Source organism: Bacillus rossius, chromosome 5 (assembly GCF_032445375.1).
Source record: "Bacillus rossius redtenbacheri isolate Brsri chromosome 5, Brsri_v3, whole genome shotgun sequence".
Lineage (NCBI taxonomy): Eukaryota > Metazoa > Arthropoda > Insecta > Phasmatodea > Bacillidae > Bacillus > Bacillus rossius.
The window spans coordinates 11,603,837-11,627,746 of NC_086333.1; the positions used below are offsets into that span (position 1 = coordinate 11,603,837).

Sequence of the window (23,910 nt, forward strand, 5' to 3'; positions counted from 1 at the left end):
TTTCACGGGCTAGCGATTAAAATCCCGGAAGGTCTTGTCAAGCTTCTCAGACACCGGCGTGCAGCTGGGTTAAGGCCAAGGTCATGTGACGTAACGTCTACCGAGGCTTACTGCGCCTTGGCAGCAGATGGATAAAAAATAGTAAACTCTCCATTATTCGTGTTAATTGGGACCCGCCGATGCCCGGATAGTTAAAATCCTGTAAAAAAAAAGTAATAAACCCGGATAATCCGTTCAAGGTAAGGACCGTCTTCGAATTAGTCTCGCCTTAAAAAAATACGGCACTGCCTAGCCATTAGTTCACGGTCATTTACAACAGCCGAAGAGAGAAAGATAAGATCGTGCTGAACTTGCACACATAAATTTTGGGTAGCCCCCAACCCCCCAACCCCCCCCCCCCCCCCCCAACTCATCCCACTTCGTCCAGCCGAATGCCAGCCAGACACGTCACTTGCCAGGCGCCTGCCGTGCGTTGGCGGGTGGAAACAAACAAAGGGAGACGGGAAGCAGAAGTCAGGACATCCCCCTCAAGTTTAAAGAGTGACAAATGTGACAGCTGAAAGGGGGGCGACACAAAGGGTCGGTACAAACAGCGTTGCAGAGTTTGGCGGCCCATGCGAAGGCTTGCAGTGTTTGCCGGCCGCCGGCCCGCGTGACGTTAATTTTAAGCGCTGACAAATTTTTACTTCTCTTTTTTTTTCTGCACTTTTAAATCGTCACGGATTAACGAGTTTCTACTGTAATAATAATGGAATAAATGGTTGACAGCCGATTAGGATAATTTTGCTTTGTAACTCACAAACTAAGCATCGGGAAGAAAAAATCCTAGGCGTAGAAAATGTCCGCAGTGAAATTCTAAACAAGATATCTCCGTACATTATTCCTCTATCTTGTAGTGTTTTCAAATTATGGTCCAATCCAGCCCAGTGTTATTTTCTGAAACACTAGTTCTTAACATTTTTTTTTAACCCACAAATAAAGCATCGGAAAGGGGACCCGATAAAGCCCACCGTCCAGCGACATTATCCAGCGTGACTCGGCTGGGGATTGATTTTGGATAGGTTTGGTTGACGGCCAGCGCTGGGAGGGGAGAGGCGAGCCGAGAATATGCGACCAAGACACCCGGGTAGACGGGAGGAGTGGAATATAAGCGCCAGTGATGAGAGGGGCGATTAAGCCGAAAGGGGGGAAGAATGGTGACCTTGAGTAGTTCACTCATTTCCGTCTGCACACTTCTCGTGGTCACGTGTGTTGACAAGCGGAGACACATAAATGTTTTGTTACAACTTGAACCTACAGACGTAATATTATTCGTTGTATTATACACGTTCATCTTTTTACTTTGGTATAATGTTTTAACATTAAATAGTAAAGTAAATCAGCTAGCGTATTTTTAATCTTTGCCGAGGAATTCCCAGTGGTCCAATACTTACGTGAACCATACTGTACCACTTTTGCCGTGAGGTAGTAAACAAGCCCCGGAAATGTTTATGTGTAGCGGCCTCCCGACCTTTAACCAGAGGCTGGGGAATATAACACTTGCCGATCTGAGCCACACACACTCAGCAACTCGACACAGCGTTTGATGGAATAAGTAAAGACAACGTTTAACAGACTTTTTAATACGGCGCCACTGATTGCGCTAAAATTATTTTGGAGCAATTTTTGTATCCCACATGTGACCATTTATAATTTACTGTAAGCATGGATAACAAAGTTTAACCACTTTACACGATAGACGATTCTTTATTTTATATTGTACGAATGCTAGAATCGTTTTTCACGTATCTGCTGCATACTTCTGCAAAAGACACGCTATCTGTAAGTACGTAAATCTAGAATTTTTATTTTGTCAATCAAACTCGGTACTTTGCGATTCATATTCGGTTTGAAGTATTACTATGGCCTTTCTATTTAGAAGACTTTGACCACAGAATCGTGTGTAACCGCACACACTGCACTTACTTTGTTACGGACACTTAGACGAAGCAGATACTGTGGCTGACACCACGAGACTGGCAGCAGCTTGTGTGCCGCACGTGTGTATGGCGGCGTGTGGCGCGCTCGTAGGCCGTGCGACAAACTGTGCGCGGCATGCGGAAAAATAAAAAATAAAATTCAACATTTAATATTTATCTTTAGAATTTATTATTTTTATTTTTTCACCCGCGTTTAGTGAAAACTGCGGATGCAAAGTCCGCACAAAGGCGGGCCGTCTATACTGTGCGTGCTTGCCGACCTATTAGAACACAGGCGGTGTTTTATGCCTTTTGACCTTGGTCACATCGAAACATCGCGGTTATGCAACAACGCGGGTAAAAGTTATGTCCCCCGACAACCGCGTTAAATAGGGAGTGTACTGTATATATATAACAACGATGTAATAAAGTTACACAAAATAAATCTTTTGATTGTTACAATGATAACACTGACGAAAAGTCACTGATTACGGTTTACATACCATTAGAGACCGACATTTCTAGTATTAGAACAGTCCAGAACATTCAAATAGTTTGTTCTTTTTCACTTGTGAAAATCACTTGAATTTTTTCTGTAACTGTTTACTCTTGATTCCAATTATTGATCTTCACTCGACTGCAAACACGATTGAACTGACAAACATTCACTGAATTTCAGTTTATATACCATCAGACACCAAAATTTCTGGTGTTAGAACTCTCCAGAACATTCAAATAGTTTGTTCTTTTTCACCGTAATTTCTAGTATTAGAACAGTCCAGAACATTCAAATAGTTTGTTCTTTTTCACTTGTGAAAATCACTTGAATTTTTTCTGTAATTGTTTACTCTTGATTCCAATTGATCTTCACTCGACTGCAAACACGATTGAACTGACAAAAAGTCACTGAATTACGGTTTATAAACCATCAGACACCAAAATTTCCAATACCAGATCATTCTAGAATATTTAGATGTACATCACTTCGATTTGGTTCTTTTAGATCAATAATAACACTCGTACACATTTGAAACTTTCCAGATCAATCCAAAAAATTTTAGAACTTTCTCAAACATTTTAATTCGCTTATAATAAATTGCACTCATTTTAAAATTTTCTAGATCATTCTAGAAATTTCTAGAACTTTCTCGAACATTTGAAATCGCTTATAATAAATTGCACTCATTTTAGAATTTTCTAGAACTTTATAAATCGATCATAATCAATTGCACTCATTTCGGAACTTTCCAGATCATTCGTAAAATTTCTAGAACTTTCTCGATCATTCTAAATCGATCATAATAAATTGCACTCATTTTGGAACTTTCCAGATCATTCGGGAAATTTCTAGAACGTTCTCGAACATTCTAACTCAATAATAACAGTTTTGGACATTTTGGAACTTTCTAGATGAAGTCAGAAATTTGTAGAACTTTCTCAAACATTCTATATCGATTATTATAGTTTGCACTCATTCTAGAATTTTCTAGATCGTTCCAGATATTTCTAGAACATTCCAGATCAATATACCCATTTTACACATTTTGAAAATTACTAGACCATTCAAGAAATTTTGAGATCTTTTCAGAATTCCTCATGCGTTAGAAAAAGGCAGAAATATATGTTTTAACATTTTCGCCACCCACCGCGACCAAACTCCCTTACTACCACCTGGAGACCAAGGGGTATTTACCACCACAACGGGAAGTTGATTGGGGTTGGTGGTGATTGAGAAAACTGTGTGTTTACGTACTAACAAAGCATTATATATATATATATATATATATATATATACATATTTAGATATTTAGATTAGATTAATTTGGCCTTCGCCTTACTATTATTCTGGATCTGCCCTTGATTTAAAATGATAAACAATTTTAACAACTTTTTACAATGCCTATAATGGACAGGAGCAAATTTTGCATGACTTTAAGTAGTTCATTATCATTGTCCTAATAAATTATTATTGATTCACAATTTTCTCAATTACCGTTTTATAAAACTAGTTGACTTTTGCCCAACCCAAAGTATATCTCACCATTTCGTGGCATGCTTTACTCTTGAGAGAGATGGCCCCATACTTGGCATGGCAGGTTTCAGGCGTGTTGCCGCAGAGGAGAGCCATGTCTGTGCACGTGACCAGTAGCACACCCTCATCCCTCACACACTGCACCGCGCCATCCAGGAACGCAGATGGGCAGCCATAAGGGTCCAGGTCCACACAATGAAACCTCTCCGTCTGCTTGCGGTGCTCGTACATCACCATTCTGCAAACACACAACATGCAACCCCTTGTAACCCCTCCGCCTGCCTGCGGTGATCGTACATCACCATTCTGCAAACACACAACATAATGTAAGCAGGGGGAGGGTGGTGGACTGGGGCCAATGGAAAGAGGGAGATAAGGTATTCATAATGGCTTATAAACATTGCAACACTGCTCCAGATTCACAGGTGGGCACGTCTCTGAGGCGCAGCGGTGCTACCAGTGGTGGTGGTTCTTTAAATACCACGTGGTGGAGAGGCGTCTGCTGGCGCCGGCCAATTTGCTTCATCTTTTGGATACTAGGTAGCACTGCTATGGAGCGCTGGTGTTATTTTAAAGAGTAGAAATCTATCGCCGCGAGCGTGCCGTGAAATCAGGGTCACGAATCGGCAGGCCGAGATGCTGATCGCCAGACCAGTGAGTCAGCTGGAATATGGATATACATATACCACTAGTTGCTGGCGCCAAATACAAAATAACAAGAGGGCGCCAATAACTATTTCATCTGCTAGTGATTTTAAATGCAGAGGCCGCCAGCTTTTGTTTCAGTACTGGTGCCAAGTTTAAATTCAGATGGGAGGCGCTAAGTTTTAATTCAGAGTCCGCCATCCTTTTTATTTTAGTACTGGTGCCAATCTCAAACACAAGAGGAGTGTCAATTTCAATTTTTAATAAAAATTACAACCATGTCATGTTCTATTGAGTTTAAATACTGTTACGACCTAATAATGTAAGGAGAACTAGGTTCGTAAGGGATAGCCCAATTAGGTTTTATTACAGTTTTATTGATTGCTAATATTGACATTAATAATATATCATTGTACTTCGAAATGACCGATCACAAATCACTAGTACTCAAAAATGTTTATTCTAAAGTCACTCAATGTCTTTCAAGTTCCACAGTTAGCACTCCTCACTGGAGCTAAGCTCAACAGTGGTTGGCCCCTTACCACGCGCATGTCCACACACACAGTCTCGCACCTCTCAGTCACCGCACTCTCAGATCCAACCGAACTCCGTGGCATGCCACTCTCAGGGGGGGGTCTCACCCTCTTCGTCGCACTTCCCTTCGCTCGTGGAACTCTTGGAACTCCGGGACTGTTGCGGTACTCACCAGAATCCGCTCAGAACCCTGCTCTCACATGGCACTCGTCGCGGAACTCTAGTCGCCAAACTTCCCCAGAGGCCAGCATCGCTGCTTAAGTACCCGAGGGGCACCCTTCTCGAACCGACGCGAGCGGCTGTGATAAGTCGCGTCATGCCGGGCCGACCCAAAGCCCGAAACATCAAGAATAGCGTCACTTTTTCATGCAGCGGCCAGCATGATTCCCCAAGACCGCTCTACAGCGCCGGGGCAGGATGCACGGCGAGCGCAGGAGAGGAGGGGGTAGTAATGACCCTTGTAATCCGGCCAGGCACGCGTGGCATGCCTTACGTCAATGGATGGTGCGTGACGTCAGTGGCCGTGCAGGGCTGCCAGCCAGCTCCGAACCTGGCATCGCGGTCTGGTCTTTCGCGTTCATAACAATACTTGTTTATAGTACTAGATGATGTTTAAATTTATAGCAAGCCATCTTTGACTGACATAGTGGCAGATACTCTTTAATTTTTTAATTTGCTGTGTAGTAGCTACCACTATAACAGAGCTAATGGCATACTTTTTTCATTATAGTGATATCTTATACGTGTGCTTAATTTGTTACAGTGACAGCTTAAAGGCATTATTATTTTTTGTGTTAGCGATATCTCTCCTCATATTAAAATAATATTTGTTTTAGTATAGTAATAAGTCAAGTCTTAATATATATTATACTTCTCCTCTTAATAAAAAAATATTTGTATTATAGTAATAAAAATGTTTCTGTTTAGCTAAATACAGTAGACTCCTAACTTTCCGGGTTAACTAAGCCATATTTCACTTTCGTAAACCATAAACGTCAAAATAATTTATGACTTTTTATTTCCGTGCGCGCACATGGCAAAAGCACTTGTGTAACATTTAATAGAATGGAATTAATTAGTAATGCAATTAAATAGTAATGCAACAAATTAATAATGTGACGAAACAACAAACAATATTTTGCTCTTTCCTAAATAGGGATTTGCTTCCTTCAATGCATAATTATTTACGATGAAACCTAAGTGTTCAGCAAACGCTTAAATACCGCCATCCTGTATGCCAACAGCAGCTCTGGAGAAAAAAGCCAGAAGCTTTCAGGGCTAGTTTACCTTGTGCCACTAGGATGCACTAGTGGCAAATCATGGCAACATTTGGAAGCACATTTGACAAAAAGTAAGCACATTTGGAAGCACATTCACAAAAAGGAAACACATTTGGAAGCACATTCAAAAAGAGCACATTTGAAAGCACACTCAATGAAAGCTTTGAATATATATACTGTATAGAAGTCGCCAGCCCAGGTTAAAATTTCTAATACGATTTTGAGGTAGTTGGTTAATTCACCGCCGCAATCGCCACCATCTCTAGGGCATCGACTTGTGGTGGTCCCTAGCGGACAAGTGTCGAACTCTTCAAACACCCCTTCCCCCTCCTGTTGAACGTCCTCGAGCTGCAGTGAATGATTGGTGGGGGGTGCAGGGAATGACAGCGGGCGACAGAGCTGCGCTCTAACGTGTAAATAACAACTAAGACGATACAGGGAGTTACGGCAGCGCACTGCAGCGGTGAAGTTCCCAAGCTGCTCATCATACAATTCTGAAAAACGTAGAGTAAATCCTATCCACTCGCGACTTATATACAGTATATATATTCAAAGATGAAAGTAAGCACATACGGAAGCACTTTCGAAAAAAAGGAAGCACACTTGGTAGCACACTCAATTAAAAGGAAGCATATTAAAAAAAGAAGCCTATTTGGAAGCACACTCAAAAAAGGAAGCACATTAAAAAAAGTAAACACACTAAAATAAGAGCAGTTTTGAAAGCACACTAAAAATAGGAAGCTGTATTATGATAACTGTCCTAGAAATCAGAAGTCGATTAATAAATCAATGATTTTTGAAATCCAAAATGTAATTTATTTTTCATTTCCATGCACATGTAGGTAAAACAAGTCATTATTGTATGTAGCCAGCTTCCCTTACTTCTTTGAGTATGGAGACTACTTTGTTGATGTGTGAATAGTTTCCTGCACTAACAAAGCCAGCTGCAGGCTCAGACTTTCAACAAATATTTATGGATCTTCCCATGACGTGTAATCAAACTCTTCTGCTTCTGTCATCTTCCTGGAATGTTTGTTACTAACATTTTTAAGATCTCTGAAGACTTCTTTTTTAACACAAGCCTCAACGTCACTATCATCACTGTAGCTATCAGTATCATCTTCAATGACAATCACATTCTCATCTTCATCTAGATTACTCTGAGATTTCAAAATATTTAACGTCAAAGCTTCTTCTTCTTCATCGTATTTTAAGTGTCCATCATTTTTCTGAAAAACAAAGGATCTACTTGAAATTGGCATGAATGTACTCCCACATTTCACGAAGATTATACTTATCATGTCTTCAGGCTTCCTTAAACCGTCAGCACTTTCTATTCAAGTTCTTTGTTGAGAACAGGAGAGCTATGGACATAATCATGTTCAAGTCAAGGATGATTATTTATGTCATGCAGCACATTGTTCTTTAAAATAGCAGCTTTATCATTGTCCTCTATCTTATCTACCTTGTAAGTGGGCTTGGTTTTACAAGTTCTCCCATGTATTTTTAAGCTCTCTTTTCGACCTGCTACACAGAATACTACTTATCATTTTGCGTAGTGGGTTTTTAACACAGTAATTCTCCTCATGTTATATGATGTTCTTTCTCAGGGCAAATTCCTTGCTGCAATAATTACACTTGTGACCTTTAGATAATGCTGCAGGCATCCATCTGGAATCCATATTACATTCTGTGACTGTAGTCAGATACATACTAAAAAAGTATTCAATTATCTGTACTGCATAGGCTGGCGGCTAGAGACATTTCACGTCAGGTCTGTGAGTCGTGAGCGGCTAGAGACCTGTTGCGACAGGTCTGTGAGTCTTGAACGGCTAGAGACATGTGACGACAGGTCTGTGAGTCACGAACGGCTAGAGACATGTCACGACAGGTCTGAGAGTCATGAGCGGCAAGAGACATATCACGACAGGTCTGCGACATGTTACGACAGGTCTGTGACTCTTGATCAACTCAAACTCGTTTTGGCTGGTTATTTTTTTGGAAAAATATATTGATCATAGTTTTATAATAGAATAAAACCGACTTTGACATACAAATGGAGTTCTACTGTATTAAAAATATTGCTATTATTCTGATATTAATAAAGAATTTTACAAAACCCAATATAGGTTTAAAAACTCGCAGACATAGAACATTGTTACAATTCAGACCTTCTGGCTAGCTATGGTCCGAACTCCATAATTCATAACAATTGTAAGAATTTTGCTGGGCACAAAAATTACATTTTAAGTTTGAAAAATGTTACACTTGGATATTGAGACTGTATACTCAGAATATTTGTTTGAATAAATAATACCGTATTTACCCGAATAGAGGCCGAGGTTTTAATCTCCAAAAATTACCTTCAAAATATTGGGTCGGCCTATAAACGCACATCAAAACAAAAAGCACTCAATCAAGTCAATTAAAATAATGACTTATCGGTAGGGACTAGAAAATTTCGCGATCGCGAAATATTTTCGAATTCGCGCGAAATTAAGTGCAAAACGCAAAAAATACCATTTGTTGCGAAAAAACGAAATTTCTACGAATTTTAACATACTATGCGCGAAAAGGTTTATTTATTATAAATTTAGTATCATAATCATAAAAATAAGTCGCAGTCACACGCATCGACGGAATTCACAAACAATATGTTCGTTTGAATAAAAAAATGTAAGGAAATAAATGTCCTCACCAAAAAAAAACATGAAGGGTAAACCTTATAATTAATTATTATTATGTATTATAATAATTTGCGATGCTAATCATTGCTAAGTAATTTACGATTTTCTATTTATTAACTAACATCCGCTTTAATATGAAACACTTAACGTGACGTTGATTCATTTTAATTAAATAAAAGTCCGCCGGTGTAAACCATTCCTTTCGCCAGTCATCGCAGCCATTTTTTTTGCTGCTATGGCCTACGGATAACGCTCCTAGCCAGTAACTTAAATTCATGATTAAAATTAACACGCCATTGAGTGGGAGAAATAACAAAAAAATTACTTAATACATCGGGCAAAAAGTGACGGTAAAAAAAGATAAAATTATTTACATGGAGACTGCGGGGTATATAAACAATTTTATTTTTAATACCTTGGGATCCACGGAAGAAAAAAAAATTAACTTGAAAGAGAATAGTTTTCACTGGTGTGCAACTGCTGCTGTCGTCATGTTCACTTTGGCTTCTACTCCGACGGGCAAATCGGCAAGTTAACAAGATTATTAATTGGATAGTGACTAGTGAGTGAGTAAAAATGCGGAATAAATTAAGTGCAAGGGATCGAGCATTTCAGTATAAGAAGGAGGGGTTTTACTGTACAGATAATAGCACGGTTATGTGTAAGTTTTGCAACACGAAAGTTTCGTGGGATCGAAAAGACACGATTGAAAAACATTTAAAGTCGGCAAAACACGTGGCGTCATTAGCAACAACAAAAGAAGAGACTACAAAACTACAAACATAAGTTGCATCATTCTTTAATAAAGTTGTCAAAGACAAAAAATCGGCAGATTATCTTGGAAAACGTGTCACAGAAACATTTGTAAAGGCTAACATACCACTTGAGAAACTTAACAATGAACACATGGTGAACTTCATGAATGAATTTATTGAAGGTAAGTAAAAATTCAGATATAACAGGTCTATTGTAGTTTGCGATACCGGACTGTTTTTAATGTACTTGAACTAACCAATCATCCCCACTACAAGTAACTTTTTTTTTAAAGTAGCTGACCTAACCTAACAAACTTTTCATTTTGTTTTCAATACCTCAACGAGTGTAGTACTAACCTAGGAAATAAAACGTTTTCCTGAACTACAAATGTCCAGTATTGTAAATTGCAATTGACCCAATATACAACAACAGTTAACTTGAAGTACATCGTTATGCCAGTAAACTATGCTAATGGTGGTCTTAATTTTGAGGAAATTTTTTTTTCAGGATCTGGCGCTTTGCCTTGTGTAAAGACTTTGCGAGAAAAGCACCTTCCCAGATTAAATATGGAAAGGGAAGAAAACATCAAGGAGAAGGTCAAAGGAAAGCACCTTGCGGTATGCTGCGATGAAACAACAGACAAACAAGGTCGGTGTGTTTTCATTATAATCTTCAAGATTATAGAAGCCAGTCACCAAGTTGAAATCGTAGTAGGTGATGTCCACATTCTTGAAACAGCTGATGCAAAAAGTTGTTCAAGAGCTATTCTTGATTCTTTGAACAAATATAACATTAGCTATGACAGTGTCCTGGCCTTAGTATCAGACTCAGCCCGATACATGGGGAAGTGTTTTGACACACTTACCAACTTAATGTCGGACAATGTTGTAGTGATTCAGTGTCGGGCGCACAAACTCAATCTGATTTTGAATGTTCTGGGAAAGCACCTTCCTGAACTTCAAAATGCCACTTCCAAAATAAAGAGTGCGTTCCTGAACACTCGAAAGAGAAAGCATCTGTTCCGGCAATTTCTGGATGATAAATATGAAGCTGGAAGGGTTCCACTGTTCCCAATGCCAGTCCTCACGAGATGGTCTTCGTGGTACGAGTCTGTAGCCTATGTATCCGACTACATAGAAGCTATTGTTGAGTTCATGAAGAGTGACTACAAAGCATCAGTTAGCAATGTTGGAGTTCAGTATTTGGCAAGTTTGTCACAGGAACAGGTCCTTAATGTTAAGGTGCAGGCTACCTTCATCAAAGAAACAGCAAAGGGAATTGTTGACTTGACGAAGTTGTTGGAAGGGTCGTCATATCCTTGTAGCAACATTTTGTGTGGTAATCTACGCAAAGTTGAGCAAGTTTTGCAGCTTGCTGAAGCAGGAAATTTTGGCGAAGAAACAAGTTTAGCACTGCAGTCGTGTGGGAGAGATGTTGCAAAAGCTCAGGTTAAATCTGCCTTAGTAAAAGCTGCATCACATGGATACACTAAGCTGCTAGCTTTAATTTCAAGTGATCCTGCAAGTCATCTTTATTCTGAACTGAGTGTTTTTGACCCTGCACAGATTTGAATTACGGAAGTAACAAAAGATCTTGGTAAAAAATTGAAGAAAATGGCATTCTTCAAGGACTGCGATGAAAGTCAATTGCTTCAAGGCTATAAAGAGCTTCAGTTCTTGGTGAAGAAACAGTTAGGAGACAAAAGTGATGCATCACTGGATTTGATTGCAATATTATTGTCTCTTTCTGTAAATCATCCAGAATTTTCTAAGGGTGCTTTGAAAAGTGTATGGTTGCCATGTGCAAATGCAGACTGCGAACGATTTTTTTCTAAGTACAGTTCTGTTCTAAGTGACCAACGACAGCGCCTTAATGCTGAAAATGAAGCTATTCTCAGTGAAATCTATTTTGAAGGTTGAACACTGTTTTAGTGTGTTAGTTGTACGCCATGTCTATGTGTTTAGTGTTACATATGTATTCAACTTTGCAGCTATAAATATTATGTATTGTGTTTTATGATCTGTGACAAGCAGGAAACTGTGAATTTTTTTGCTAAGAGCATTACTAACAAATATAGAAGCTAAAATTATGTACAGATATGACAATAAGTAAATAATAATTTCCTCATTGTAAAGGCTTTAAGAATGTTTTTACTAGTATCTCTGTATCAATATATAATGTTCATATTAATTTTGACTGTTAATTTTGGGAATCCACAAAAAAATCACATTGGTGAAAACACAGACATGAAAACACCGCTTTTAAGAATTCAAACCACCGCTTTTTGCACTTTCAAAACGACGACATTTTCCAGTCCCTACTTATCGGTACTTAAAACAATGAAAAGTATACTATAACCGCATTTAATGATTTACGCAATTGGATTTGGTTTTTCGTGGACAGTAGCAATTTCACTAATATATTGGTTGGGGAATACTGTATGTATGTAAGCAACATATGTAAGAATTATAGATAAACAAAACATTAGCCTGCAGAGTTACCAACATTTGTGCTTATTAGGGTGTGTTCCATTATGAAACAGTGTATCAGATGAACAGCAAAATGGCATCACATTTGAGCATGAACCATCATGGATGTTGGCACAGCTGGTGTTTCATCATAGATAAATACTGTTTTCTAACTTCTGATACTGGTATTGATGTCTTTCGTTAATAGGCATATTACTGTAATCTATGATCAGATTCCAGTGACAAACTAACATACAAAAAAACTTTCTTAGTAAACACCTGGTAGATAACGTAAGGTGTAATTAGGTGTTTATTATAATATTTATCAGATATTAACGATGGGTGACCATGTTGAAAAGCGTGGGACATCTTCATCTCAAATTTCAAAACAAGAATGGCACTATTTTGATGCTAACTATAAACTTAAAGTTATAAGGTGTGCCGAAGAAACAAACAACTGTGCGGCTGCACGAAAATTTGGAATTTGTGAAAAAAACGTGCGGCGGTGGCGGAAGCAAAAAGATGAACTTCAAAATGCTTCTTCAACTTGAAAATCTTTCGGAGGCCCTAAAAAAGGATGCTTCGATGCAGTAGAGGAAATACCAATTGCATTTGTACGTGAAAAGTGTGCAGAAGGAATGCCTGTATCAACAGAAATGTTAAAGTTGAAGGCTTTGGAAATAGCTACTACTAAGGGTATCCCCTGAAGCAGTTTCAGGGGCAGCACAGGGTGATGTGTCCGCATGATGCGCCGTGCAGGTTGTTCTTTACGCCGAAGAACATCCTTGGCTCAAAGACTTCCTGCTGACTTTGGTGAGAAGTTAATAAAATTTCAGAGATATGTAATTCAACTGAGGAAAAAATATTCCTATCTGCTAGGTCAAATTGGAAATGCAGACCAAACCCCTGTTAACTTTGACATACCTTCAAGTGTTACAGTAAACGAAAAAGGGACGAAATCAGTAATAGTGAAAAGCACAGGAAATGAGAAAGCAAGGATGACAGTGATGTTGTGTGGACTTGCTGATGGCCGGAAACTGCCACCATATGTGGTGTTATGTCGTAAAACAATGCCCAAAGAATGTTTGCCTCCAGGGGTAGTTTTTAGATGTCAGGAGAAAGGTTGGATGGACCAGAATTTGGTTATTGATTGGTTGAAAGTTGTCTGGAACAATCGGCCTGGTGCACTTCTCAGGAAAAGGGGGAAGCTTGTTTTAGATGAATTCAGAGGACACCTCACAGAGCCAGTGAAAAATCAGATAGAGAAATTAAACACAGATCTGGTTATCATCCCAGGTAGCATGACCTCGCAACTGCAGGTCTTGGATGTCATGGTCAACAAGCCATTCAAGGAACAGCTGCGTAAGCACTACAATGAATGGCTCTTATCTGGAAACCACCAGCTAACACCCACAGGAAAAATCAAGAAGCCATCAGTGGCCATGCTCGGTCAGTGGATCCTAAGAGCATGGATCCACATTTCAAGTGACAGCATCGTGAAAGGCTTCAAGAAATGCTGTATTTCCAATGCCATGGATGGGTCAGAAGATGATGATTTGTGGCAAGATAGAGTAAGTGGAAGTGAGCAAGATGACAGTGAGGAAGAAGAAGACAATACAAGTGATTGTAATTCTAATGTGGAGGATGACGACTAACTGTTTTTTTCCCACTGGACAGTGAACAGGATTTAGGGGTCGGCCTAGAATCGAGGTCGGCCTCTATTCGGGTAAATACGGTAAGTGTTAGCCAAAAAGTAGAAGATTTATTTTTCTTTGATTTAACACTGCACATGACTGCCATTTTACGGGGAAACATTTAAATGATTTAAAAAAAACACTTATAGAACAACAACTTCGCTTTATCAAACAAATTAATTGCTCGTTGATGGAATTTGCTGATCGTTCAACGCTAACTCTGATACTTGAAATCCTGCGGTGACTTCTGAACACACGGTGCAAATAATTCCTTGACGTGGCCATCTGTAAAACATAAAGGCTCAACCTGAGCCTTAACTATCCAAACAATTGTTCAGCAGCACGTCCAGGACCACAGGCATGAAATGTTGGTGAGCAACCAAAGAACACGACCACCTCTTGCAACCTCAAAACAACAAACAATGACAAGCCAGATAAAACACAGTACAAAAGACACACAAAATCTTCAAACATACATAGCTGGGGACTTCCTTCGTAAAAATGCCTTCATTGGCTGTACACTTGTCTCTAACAGCGAAAACTCTGGGACTCTCCAGACAAGAAACTCCAATTGTTCTGGGCTATCGCCTCTGTCCCTCTCTAACAACCTAATTGATGTATGATGTAATATTGTTAATTATTTCGGCACCATGGCATCGTAAACCTAACTTTCTTTCTTTAACTATAAACGTAGTCTAAAAGTTCTAGATACAATAACACCTGATACTAGACGTGTAATATACCAGATTAACACAATATTCAAGTAAAATAATCAAAGGAAAATATCGGGTACACATCGTTTGCCCTACAGGCGTTTGCCCTAAACGTAGGGCAAATGCCTGTAGGGCAAACGACTTTAGGGCAAATGCCGTTTAGTGCAAACGACTGTAGGGTAAACGCCGGCAAGCACTTTTGTTTTGGATTAACGAAACCACACCAACTTTTAGGGCAGACGCCTGTAGGGCAGACGCCTGTAGGGCAAACGACAGTCGAAAAACTTATTTTAGGGCAAACGCCTTTAGGGCAAATGCCGGAGCTTGGTCCGAATGGGATTATCAAACATTTTGTGCAAACGCCTTTAGGGCAAATGCCTGTAGGGCAAACGCCTGTTGGGCAAACGCCTGTAGGGCAAATGCCTTTAGGGCTAACGAAGCTTAGGTTATTTTGGGTAATGTAGGTTTTTTCAATTATGTATCCATTCAAACAGTGTTCTTGTAGTTTATATTTCCTCCGCAGGTGGCAGTACCTAAATAAATGTTTTCCCTCTAAATGCAAAGTTTACAAAAACGTCGCTAGATGGCACCTATGTAAGCCTATATAAGATTTGGTGGGAATTCATGTGGTATGAACTTCCTAGATTCACCAACAGATGGTTCCCTGCACTAAGTTCAATGTTATCGAATATTTTTTCTGTAAAATATTTCGGAACATTAGATGATGTAAGGTCTTCGACCAAAAAAAGAAATCGTATAATAAAAAAACAGTATTGGCGATTTAACAAAAATATCGCTGGAAAAAGGTTCAATTTTTTTTTTCCGGGGCTTTGCTTATTTCAATTTCAGCTGTCAGACGCGCATTACGCTATGATTACTTAAAATATTACGATCATATAGGTAAATAATGTGAATACTAGCTGTTAAACATTTTCTTAATTAGCATAATAGTACTAATGTGGTTAAACTCCTACACATTGTTCATACTATTTTATTCTGGAATGTATACACAACATACAGCTGAAGTACACAATGAAGAAGTATTCTAGTTAGTTTTGTTCTGGGTTTTCCATAATTTGCATTTAGTTTGTAATGTTTGTGTTAGATCATTTTGACGTTCAATTATAAGAGTTGGCCGATAATAGTAATTGGTTGGCATGATTCTTGAAATAGGCTATATCCGTAATATAATATATATTTAAATACATTCATAATATTTCCCATATTTCCATAGTGGATTCCACTTATATTTCCAAAATAAAATAATGAAGATACGTAATGGTATTTCTCAATAATAATAATAATAATAATAATAATAATAATAATAATAATAATGTGACTTTAGCCCACCGCACACAGAACGACTTTCCTTGCGGGATTGTATGCATATTTGTTTGTTCCACAATATTCCTTCTTTCTTCCAAACTGACTTGCAGTGACGCGATGTAATGTTTACACCTACTTAATAGTTCATTTTCAGGAAAATCACACCCTTGTACAATAGTAACTTGCCCTGATGAGGATCCATAGTCAACATTTTGTTTAGTCGATTGGAGATCACGCCGTTTTAGTTTCAACCGACTATCTCCTTGGTAAGCCAGTTTACGCCGAGTTGTGCCATGTCGAATCTTTTTACGAATGACTTCCTTGTGTATTGAACCAGGGCTCCTACCTGACATTTTTTTGAAAGGACTTTTCTCCCAAGCTAAACTATTCTTGAATCTTGTCCTGCCATGTAACATTTACGCTGAAAAGAGCCTCGCTGTCTCTGTGTGTAGGTAATTTATTATTTTGCGTCCATTAAATTTGGCAACGAGGCTCGTATAGAATTCTGTCGAATTACTGGTTTTGTTTTCTTTGAGATATCTGTCACAAAAAAAATGTCTTATTAAAAAATTAAAAACCTTTCCTTTGAACAAGATTGTTTTAGATATGAAGCGTCTGTGTGCATAATAGTGTCAAATCATATATCCCATAATTATAAATGAAAAATCCCCGATGGCAGCCAGTCGGAAAGGTAGATTTCGCCGTGCGGCCTAACAATATAAAAAAACTTTATGGAAAATTCCAGAAGTTTCAATAACTATGTAAAATCTTATGAATATTTATAGAATATCGAATGTAACAATAAATTGCAAATTAATTGTTGGCTCAACAATATGTATGGGATATAAATCCAATCCAACAATACATTAGACATTCATATTTACCTCAATTAGAAATTCTGAAATTCATAGGACCTAGATAGGAGAAAAAATCGTGAAATTTTCTGTAAGTCACTCTGCGAAATCTACCTAAAAACGATCTCGGGAGAAAAAAAATTATAGTCACGTACAAACTTAATTTGTGGAGATGAACTGCGCTTGCACAACTAATACTATTTTTGATACATGATTGTTATGCTAACAGTTTTTGTTATGGTTTGCTGTCCTGTAAGCCCGCCCCGCACCGCCCAATTTATGCTTTATATTCTATTATACCCATGGGTATAAAAGTGGGTATATAAATTTCATTAGCAGAAGTGAAGAAAGAATTCATTACTCAATACACACGATACCCAGAGTTCTAACAGAGAAAACAGCCAACATATTTGCTGACCAAGGCAAGCAAGTCGGGTTGGATAAACCTATTGCGTACATTTAACCAAATAATAAATATGTTAAAGTCGTAAGACTGTTTGTGGGCATGTGACAAATATGTAATTAACTAAATATAATTGCAACAGTTTATTTTGAAAATTATGTAATTCGGTGAATTATTTTTTTAAATATTATTTTCTAATCTTCACTTGCAAAAAATATAGAGAAGTTGATTCAGTGTTCAAAAACAAGATCGAAGCAATTTTGAAACTAAATTGTTTTGAAAATATATTAAATAAAATTGCACTATTTTTGCTGATTCATTAGCATCTGAAACAGAGTTATATTTAATGATCTTTCTTTGTGTATTATACTTTTACGTAATTCATTATTGTACATTCCACGACATATCAAAATTGTTCCTAGTTTACACTCATACCTATGACATTCATTCAAATATTGTGGCAATATAGATGATATGATTAAATGCATTTTGAAATGTTGTACATTTCATTGGCTGTCACACATAAAATCAGTCTTTTATTACTCTTCACTTGTTCCCATAAAACTTATTAGGGGTTAAGCTATAGATGGTCTGGGCGAATTAGCAAAATATGCACACTCTCGATGGAAGTATTTTCACCGCACTCTACAAACATATTAATAAAACGACAGATTCAGTTGGGCACATGTTATATAAAAATTGAAGGTCTCGGAGGCTATTTTAACACTAACTTTTAAACACTGAAAATGTTTTTATAAATGCATATGTATAATCTTCTGCCTTAAATTATTTTAGGGTCATCGTTTTTAGGACGACTTTAAGTGAAAATTCCAGCAGGCAAGGATAATAAAATTTTGTAAGCTCCTTTTGTTAACGCTTGTTTTTATATATAGCAGCAATATTAAATTAAGTTAATTCGTTCGCTAGTTAACCCCCCGCCCCCCACCTTGGAAAATATTACATCATCAACCTCTTTGTTAAAAATTATTTAAAAAATACAATCCAGTCACTGAGATTCATCTGTTGTAAGGTTCAATTACCAGCTGCATTCTTAGACTTCAACGTTGGGATAGCAAACCGTATGTGCTGCCATCTAATTTGTGAATTTTGTACTTTGTACTCATTTGGAGAATGGTTCCAACATTTGTCAACAGGGGCGACACACGTAAGGACATCTATCTTCGAAAAGGTTCGTAGGGCAAACGCCTGTAGGGCAAACGCCTTTAGGGCAAATGCCTTTAGGGCAAACGACTGTAGGGAAAACGCCGGCAAGCATTCATTTTCGGATTATTGAAAATTTGCAAACTTTTAGGGCAAACGCCTGTAGGGCAAACGCCTGTAGGGCAAACGACTGTAGGGCAAATGCCTGTAGGGCAAACGACTTTAGGACAAACGCCTTTAGGGCAAACGCTTTTAGGGCAAACGCTTTTAGGGCAAACGCCTGTTTGGAATGAGGAATGCGAGAATATGCTTCGAAAATGCATTTAGGGCAAACGCCTGTAGGGCAAACGACGCACTCCCAAAATATCTTCTGTGTACTCTAAAATTTGGTCACTATAAATTGAAAAAAAGTAAAAAAAAAAATTAAAATTAAAATTGTGTGCAGGACAGAAGTGAAACTTCTTGCTATTAAGCCACGTCCAGACGATGCGATTTTTCGTGCAACTTGCGCTGTGCGCTGCGCGCATGCAATAGCGCATGGCAAGCGCAAGCAGCCTGTGCGTCGAGCGCATGCGCGTTTACCTGGAAATCAGTAGCGCGTCTGGTAGCGCACGTGTTCCCGTTGTCAGTGGGTATCATCGGCCATTTCCGTGCGCTACGCCGTGTTTGTCTACACAAGTTTGCATGTGTTTGTGGTTGACGAGAGTTGTCAGAGTTCAGTTGATTGATACTGTGACTGTGCATAGTGTATAACATAATGTCAGATAGCCAGGAAAGCACATTGCAGTTCATAGAAGACTACCGTAAACATGAACTCCTGTGGAACACTAGCTTAAAAGAATACAAAAACAAACAACTTCGAAGGGATGCCATCATTGAACTAGGACGAAAGTATGGACTAAATGAAAAAGCTGTGAAAAATAAGATCAAAAGCTTACGTTGTTATTTTAGCAAGGAGCATGATAAAGTCCGTAGTGCAAAAAGTGGCATGTCAGCGAATGCAAAGGAAGTGCCGTCATGGTTCGCATACAAATCACTGTTGTTTTTGAAAGACACGGCCGTACCATTTCAGACTGTGGACAGCATTGATGACAGCACCAACAATGATGACAACAATGAGATGAATGTAAGTATAATGTAATGTATTTGTGTTGTGATACCTGGTATTATATTTTTGATTGCTGAAAAATATGTATCTGCATGAATATACACTGTTACATTGCATCTACCACATGATGTGAGAATGTTTCTATGTTAAGGACTCTTTTGTCTACTGAGCTGTAATAGGGGACTCAAAGTTGCAATTAACTATTTCTCAATGTATCTAATTTAAAGATAACTATCAAACAAAAAGTATCCCACTTGTACTGTCCTGTGTGTAAACATATTGCCGTACAAAATATATTTAAATACTCAATAATCATACTTCATTTGTAAATATAACTTACCGATTGGTATTTCACAAAACTAAACGAGCAACATCGTGTATCATTGTATCGCAAAATTTTTATAGGAAATGTTACACATAATTCGCTCCGGGAATGATAAAAATTATCGTCAGTAATTGTACATCCAGAATTTATCTACTGTAAGTATCTTTGATTACTAATTAAATACAGAAAGCGGTTATCAGAGCCCTTAATATTCAATTCAGATATATCATTACCTTATAGTCTCATTTCTGTTCTTTGTTTAAAGAATGTTTATACGTATATCACTATAGATTAAAACATGAATACAATACGATCTGCTGAAACATTACACATCACACATTACACATTACAAATACTGGCGTTGCCAAGGAACAGAACCCACTCTTGACATAAAGTATTCGCGAAATTCGATCCTTATGTCGTGAGCCCTCGCAGAAGGCTTACGTGCCCTAGTCTGCAGGGGCAAAATACCAGTATCAGATGCTACTGTTTGCCTCCACAAACCATCAATAACATTGCCGGTACTAGCATCCTCACTATCCAGGGATCCGAATGGCGCATACAACGTCCGGGAAGACTTCTGTTTTCGCAGAAAATTATGCAGATACACACAACAAAGTACAACGTCTGCAACGTTTGAAATATTTTTCATTTCTATTGGTTTCCTAAAAATTCTGAAAACTGATGCCAGCAAACCGAAAGCATTCTCAACAGTACGACGTGCCCTAGACAGTCGGTAATTAAACACTCTGTTCGGAGATCCCTTACCCAGTTCCACCGGAAATGGTTTCATTATGTGTTCATGTAAAGGGAATGCATCATCTGCGACAAGTACGAAAGGGACGTCTAAATTTCTGCCACGTAAAGGTCTCGGATTTGGCAAACTCATTCTTTTGCCGAATAGTTTCTTTGCGAATTCCGAATGCTTGAACACGCCACCGTCTGAAATTTTCCCTTGGCATCCCACATTGCAATATATAAAGTTATAGTCTGCATCCACAACTCCTAACAGTACTATACTATAGCATCCTTTGTAGTTGTAGTAGTCGGTTGCACTACCTTCTGGACACTGTATCACAACGTGCTTTCCGTCAACAGCACCACAGCAGTTAGGATGGTTCCATTTTGCTTCAAAGGTACTCGCAATTTCATTCCACTCTTCTTCACTTGATGGCATCTGAAATAAATGTATAATATGTATGCTATAGACGTATACATATTGCCTATATGTTAGTAATACTAGTTAAAATTATACATAGCAGCAAATTTCCGCATGAATGTGTTGTGTTTATGCTAGGTTCCTGAAGTAAACCAAGACACGCATGCAGAGGACGATGTGCTTCATACTTCTCATCTCGAATCTCCGATAGAGGGAACGTGTGCAGTTGTCAACACTACGAGTTCCAGAATTAACAAACGAAAGAGTTCGGTGACCAGAGAGGAAGAAGCATTCAAGATCATGAAAAGTGTGTGTGCAAACATGAAAATAAACGATGTGCATGCTTCCTTTGCAGACTTTGTTGCTCACAAGATACGGAACCTACCATCTACTCAATTACAAAACATTGCTCACAACCGTATCACTAACATTCTCTTTGAGATTGAGTCCCAGGATGTTGTTCAATCAGTCGTCTCTCCATTCCAACCACTAAATTACCTGCCAAGCACAAGTTCCACGGGTTCTTCATCGTCAGAGCAATATATCGAGCTGCGTGTGCCTAATCATGATGAAGCCGTTTATGGTTTCGGCAACAGCAGTGGTAGCAATGTGGTTGTGCCTGAGTAATGTGTTCATAAATGTATTGAATGCATCCCGGTATTCTTATATTTTGTATCCCTACTTTCGTTTCATATAAAGTGTATTGTATTTAACATCGTTACATTGTTGTCTCGGTTTCATTCACCGAATGAATATATCAATAACTAATGTATTTCATTGTATTTTTTAATGACTTACCTTTATGTACTCCCTCAAAACATGTATGATGACCTTAACAGTTTCTGGTATAATGACACTGATGCTCTGCACTGACACTTTAAACAAATATTTCAGGCTGTGGTAAGAATCACCCGTGGCGAGAAATCTCAGTGTCAGAAGAAGTCGCGTTTCTGCAGGAATCGCTTCTCGCATTACGGTGTCTTGCTTGCAGATCAATGGTCTCACTTTTTCTAACAGTACGTCAAAGTCCTGTCGCGACATTCGCGTAAAGTTACTAAACAGCACTTCTCCGTCCCATTCAAGCTCTCGCAACATGTTATTTTGTCTGCTTTTAAAGAACTCTTTTTGCCATAACTTTTTCTTGAACGAGACACTACTACATATGCAGCACAAACTGCAGCAACCACCGCACTATCGATGGACATTATTTCAACTACACACCTTGCGTCCAGCGCAGCGTGTAGACAGGAGCGTGCATTGCGTCTTCATGCATGTGCGTCTTGCATTTTCATCGTGCAATATTGCATGCGCTAGAGGCAATAGCGCACAGCGCAAGTTGCACGAAAAATCGCATCGTCTGGACAAACCTTTAGGTATAGACAGAGATAAATTATTTCCATTTTCTATCAAACTATTCGCATAAAAATTAATGATAATTATAAATTCAATTGCACAAATCAATAACTCTTATCCACAGGAATAAATAAATTGTATATTTTTTAAAATAAAATCAAAGCAATATGACAGCGTCAACTGTCAGCCATTACAAAAACTGAGGAATAGACATAAACAAGCAGCTTTACGAGAATTCCGTAGCATCACTGCTGCGTCATTTCTACCTCTCCCTTGCCGTCTCTGCTTAACGGCCATTACGTACCTATTCCCTCCCCCTTTTGCAATCTTCTCATTCAACTCCTAGCTCATGCGTTGGAGTGGCGTCACAGCTGACGCACTCTGCTGCTCTACCAGTTCCCCCACCACGTACCTAACTATTCCATGTGATTCTGTAACCCTCGAAGTTCGTTGACCCCTCAGTAAAGAAGTTTCACTTCAATAATAAATTGAATGATTTTCATGATATAAAATACTCAAATATCACTAAAAAAAATATAAAATATATACATGAGAAATACAATAACTATCAAACTAGGACAGTATGACCTTTAACTATTCATAACCAGAAGATGTACTGTAATTATGTATAAAATGTTTACATTCCTAAACATAAAGCAAAATACTTACAGAAGCTGGAAAGGCAGGGCATACCTTCTTCCACCTGCAAGCACTCTACATATAGGCAAGGTCCTAAACTGTTCAAAACAGAAGAATTTTGCACATTTTTTGAAATGCAACAGAAGGGACTGTTTTTTTTGAATTCAGCCTCTTTCATGTAAGAGGAGGGTGCATGAAGGCATGCAATAATATAATTATAATGGATAAACTTCAATAGTGTAAGAGGTTGCTCCTGTGAAGTGCATAAGGCAAGAGTAACACGTACGCCGCGTCGTTGTGGCTGGTGGAGACGAGCCCCTGCACCTGGTTGTGGGCTATGTTGGCCGTGATGCTCTTGACTGCCAGCTCCGAGATGTCATTGGCCAGCACCCGCTTCACTCCTGGCACCTCTCGGGCATACCTGATGCTGCGTAGTCCAGTCGCCGAGAAGGCTTCCAGGATGGTAACACCTTCCTGCAACACAACAGCAATACTAACAATTGCTACAAAAATCACTTCTACACAAAAACAATACTAACAACTGCAACACAACCCACTGCTACACAACAATACTAACAACTGCAATACAACAACAATACTAACAAATGCAACACAGCCAACTAACAAATCACAACCAAAAGCAACACAAAAAAAATCAACAAAACAAACATCAACAAAACCAAATACAACAAACTAACATCAATAAAAGCAACTTCAACATAACCAACTGCAACACAACAACTGCAACATAACCAAATGCAACAAAATGCAATACAATAAACTATAACACACATCAACAGCAACAAAATCATAGC

The 23,910-nt window shown here is 38.6% G+C and overlaps 1 protein-coding gene across 8 annotated transcripts in view; it reads right to left on the reverse strand.

Moving 5' to 3' along the window:
• The window catches only part of LOC134531585 (tRNA (guanine(26)-N(2))-dimethyltransferase), a 161,593-nt gene that overhangs the window by 69,724 nt on the left and 67,959 nt on the right, over nt 1–23,910 (reverse strand). For all 8 annotated transcript variants that reach the window (XM_063367301.1, XM_063367303.1, XM_063367302.1 and 5 more), the window contains 2 exons: nt 23,382–23,569; nt 4,000–4,228 (listed from right to left, as the gene is read on the reverse strand). In XM_063367301.1, coding sequence (XP_063223371.1) covers nt 4,000–4,228; nt 23,382–23,569 — 417 coding nt within the window. The remainder of the gene's footprint in view (nt 1–3,999; nt 4,229–23,381; nt 23,570–23,910) is intronic.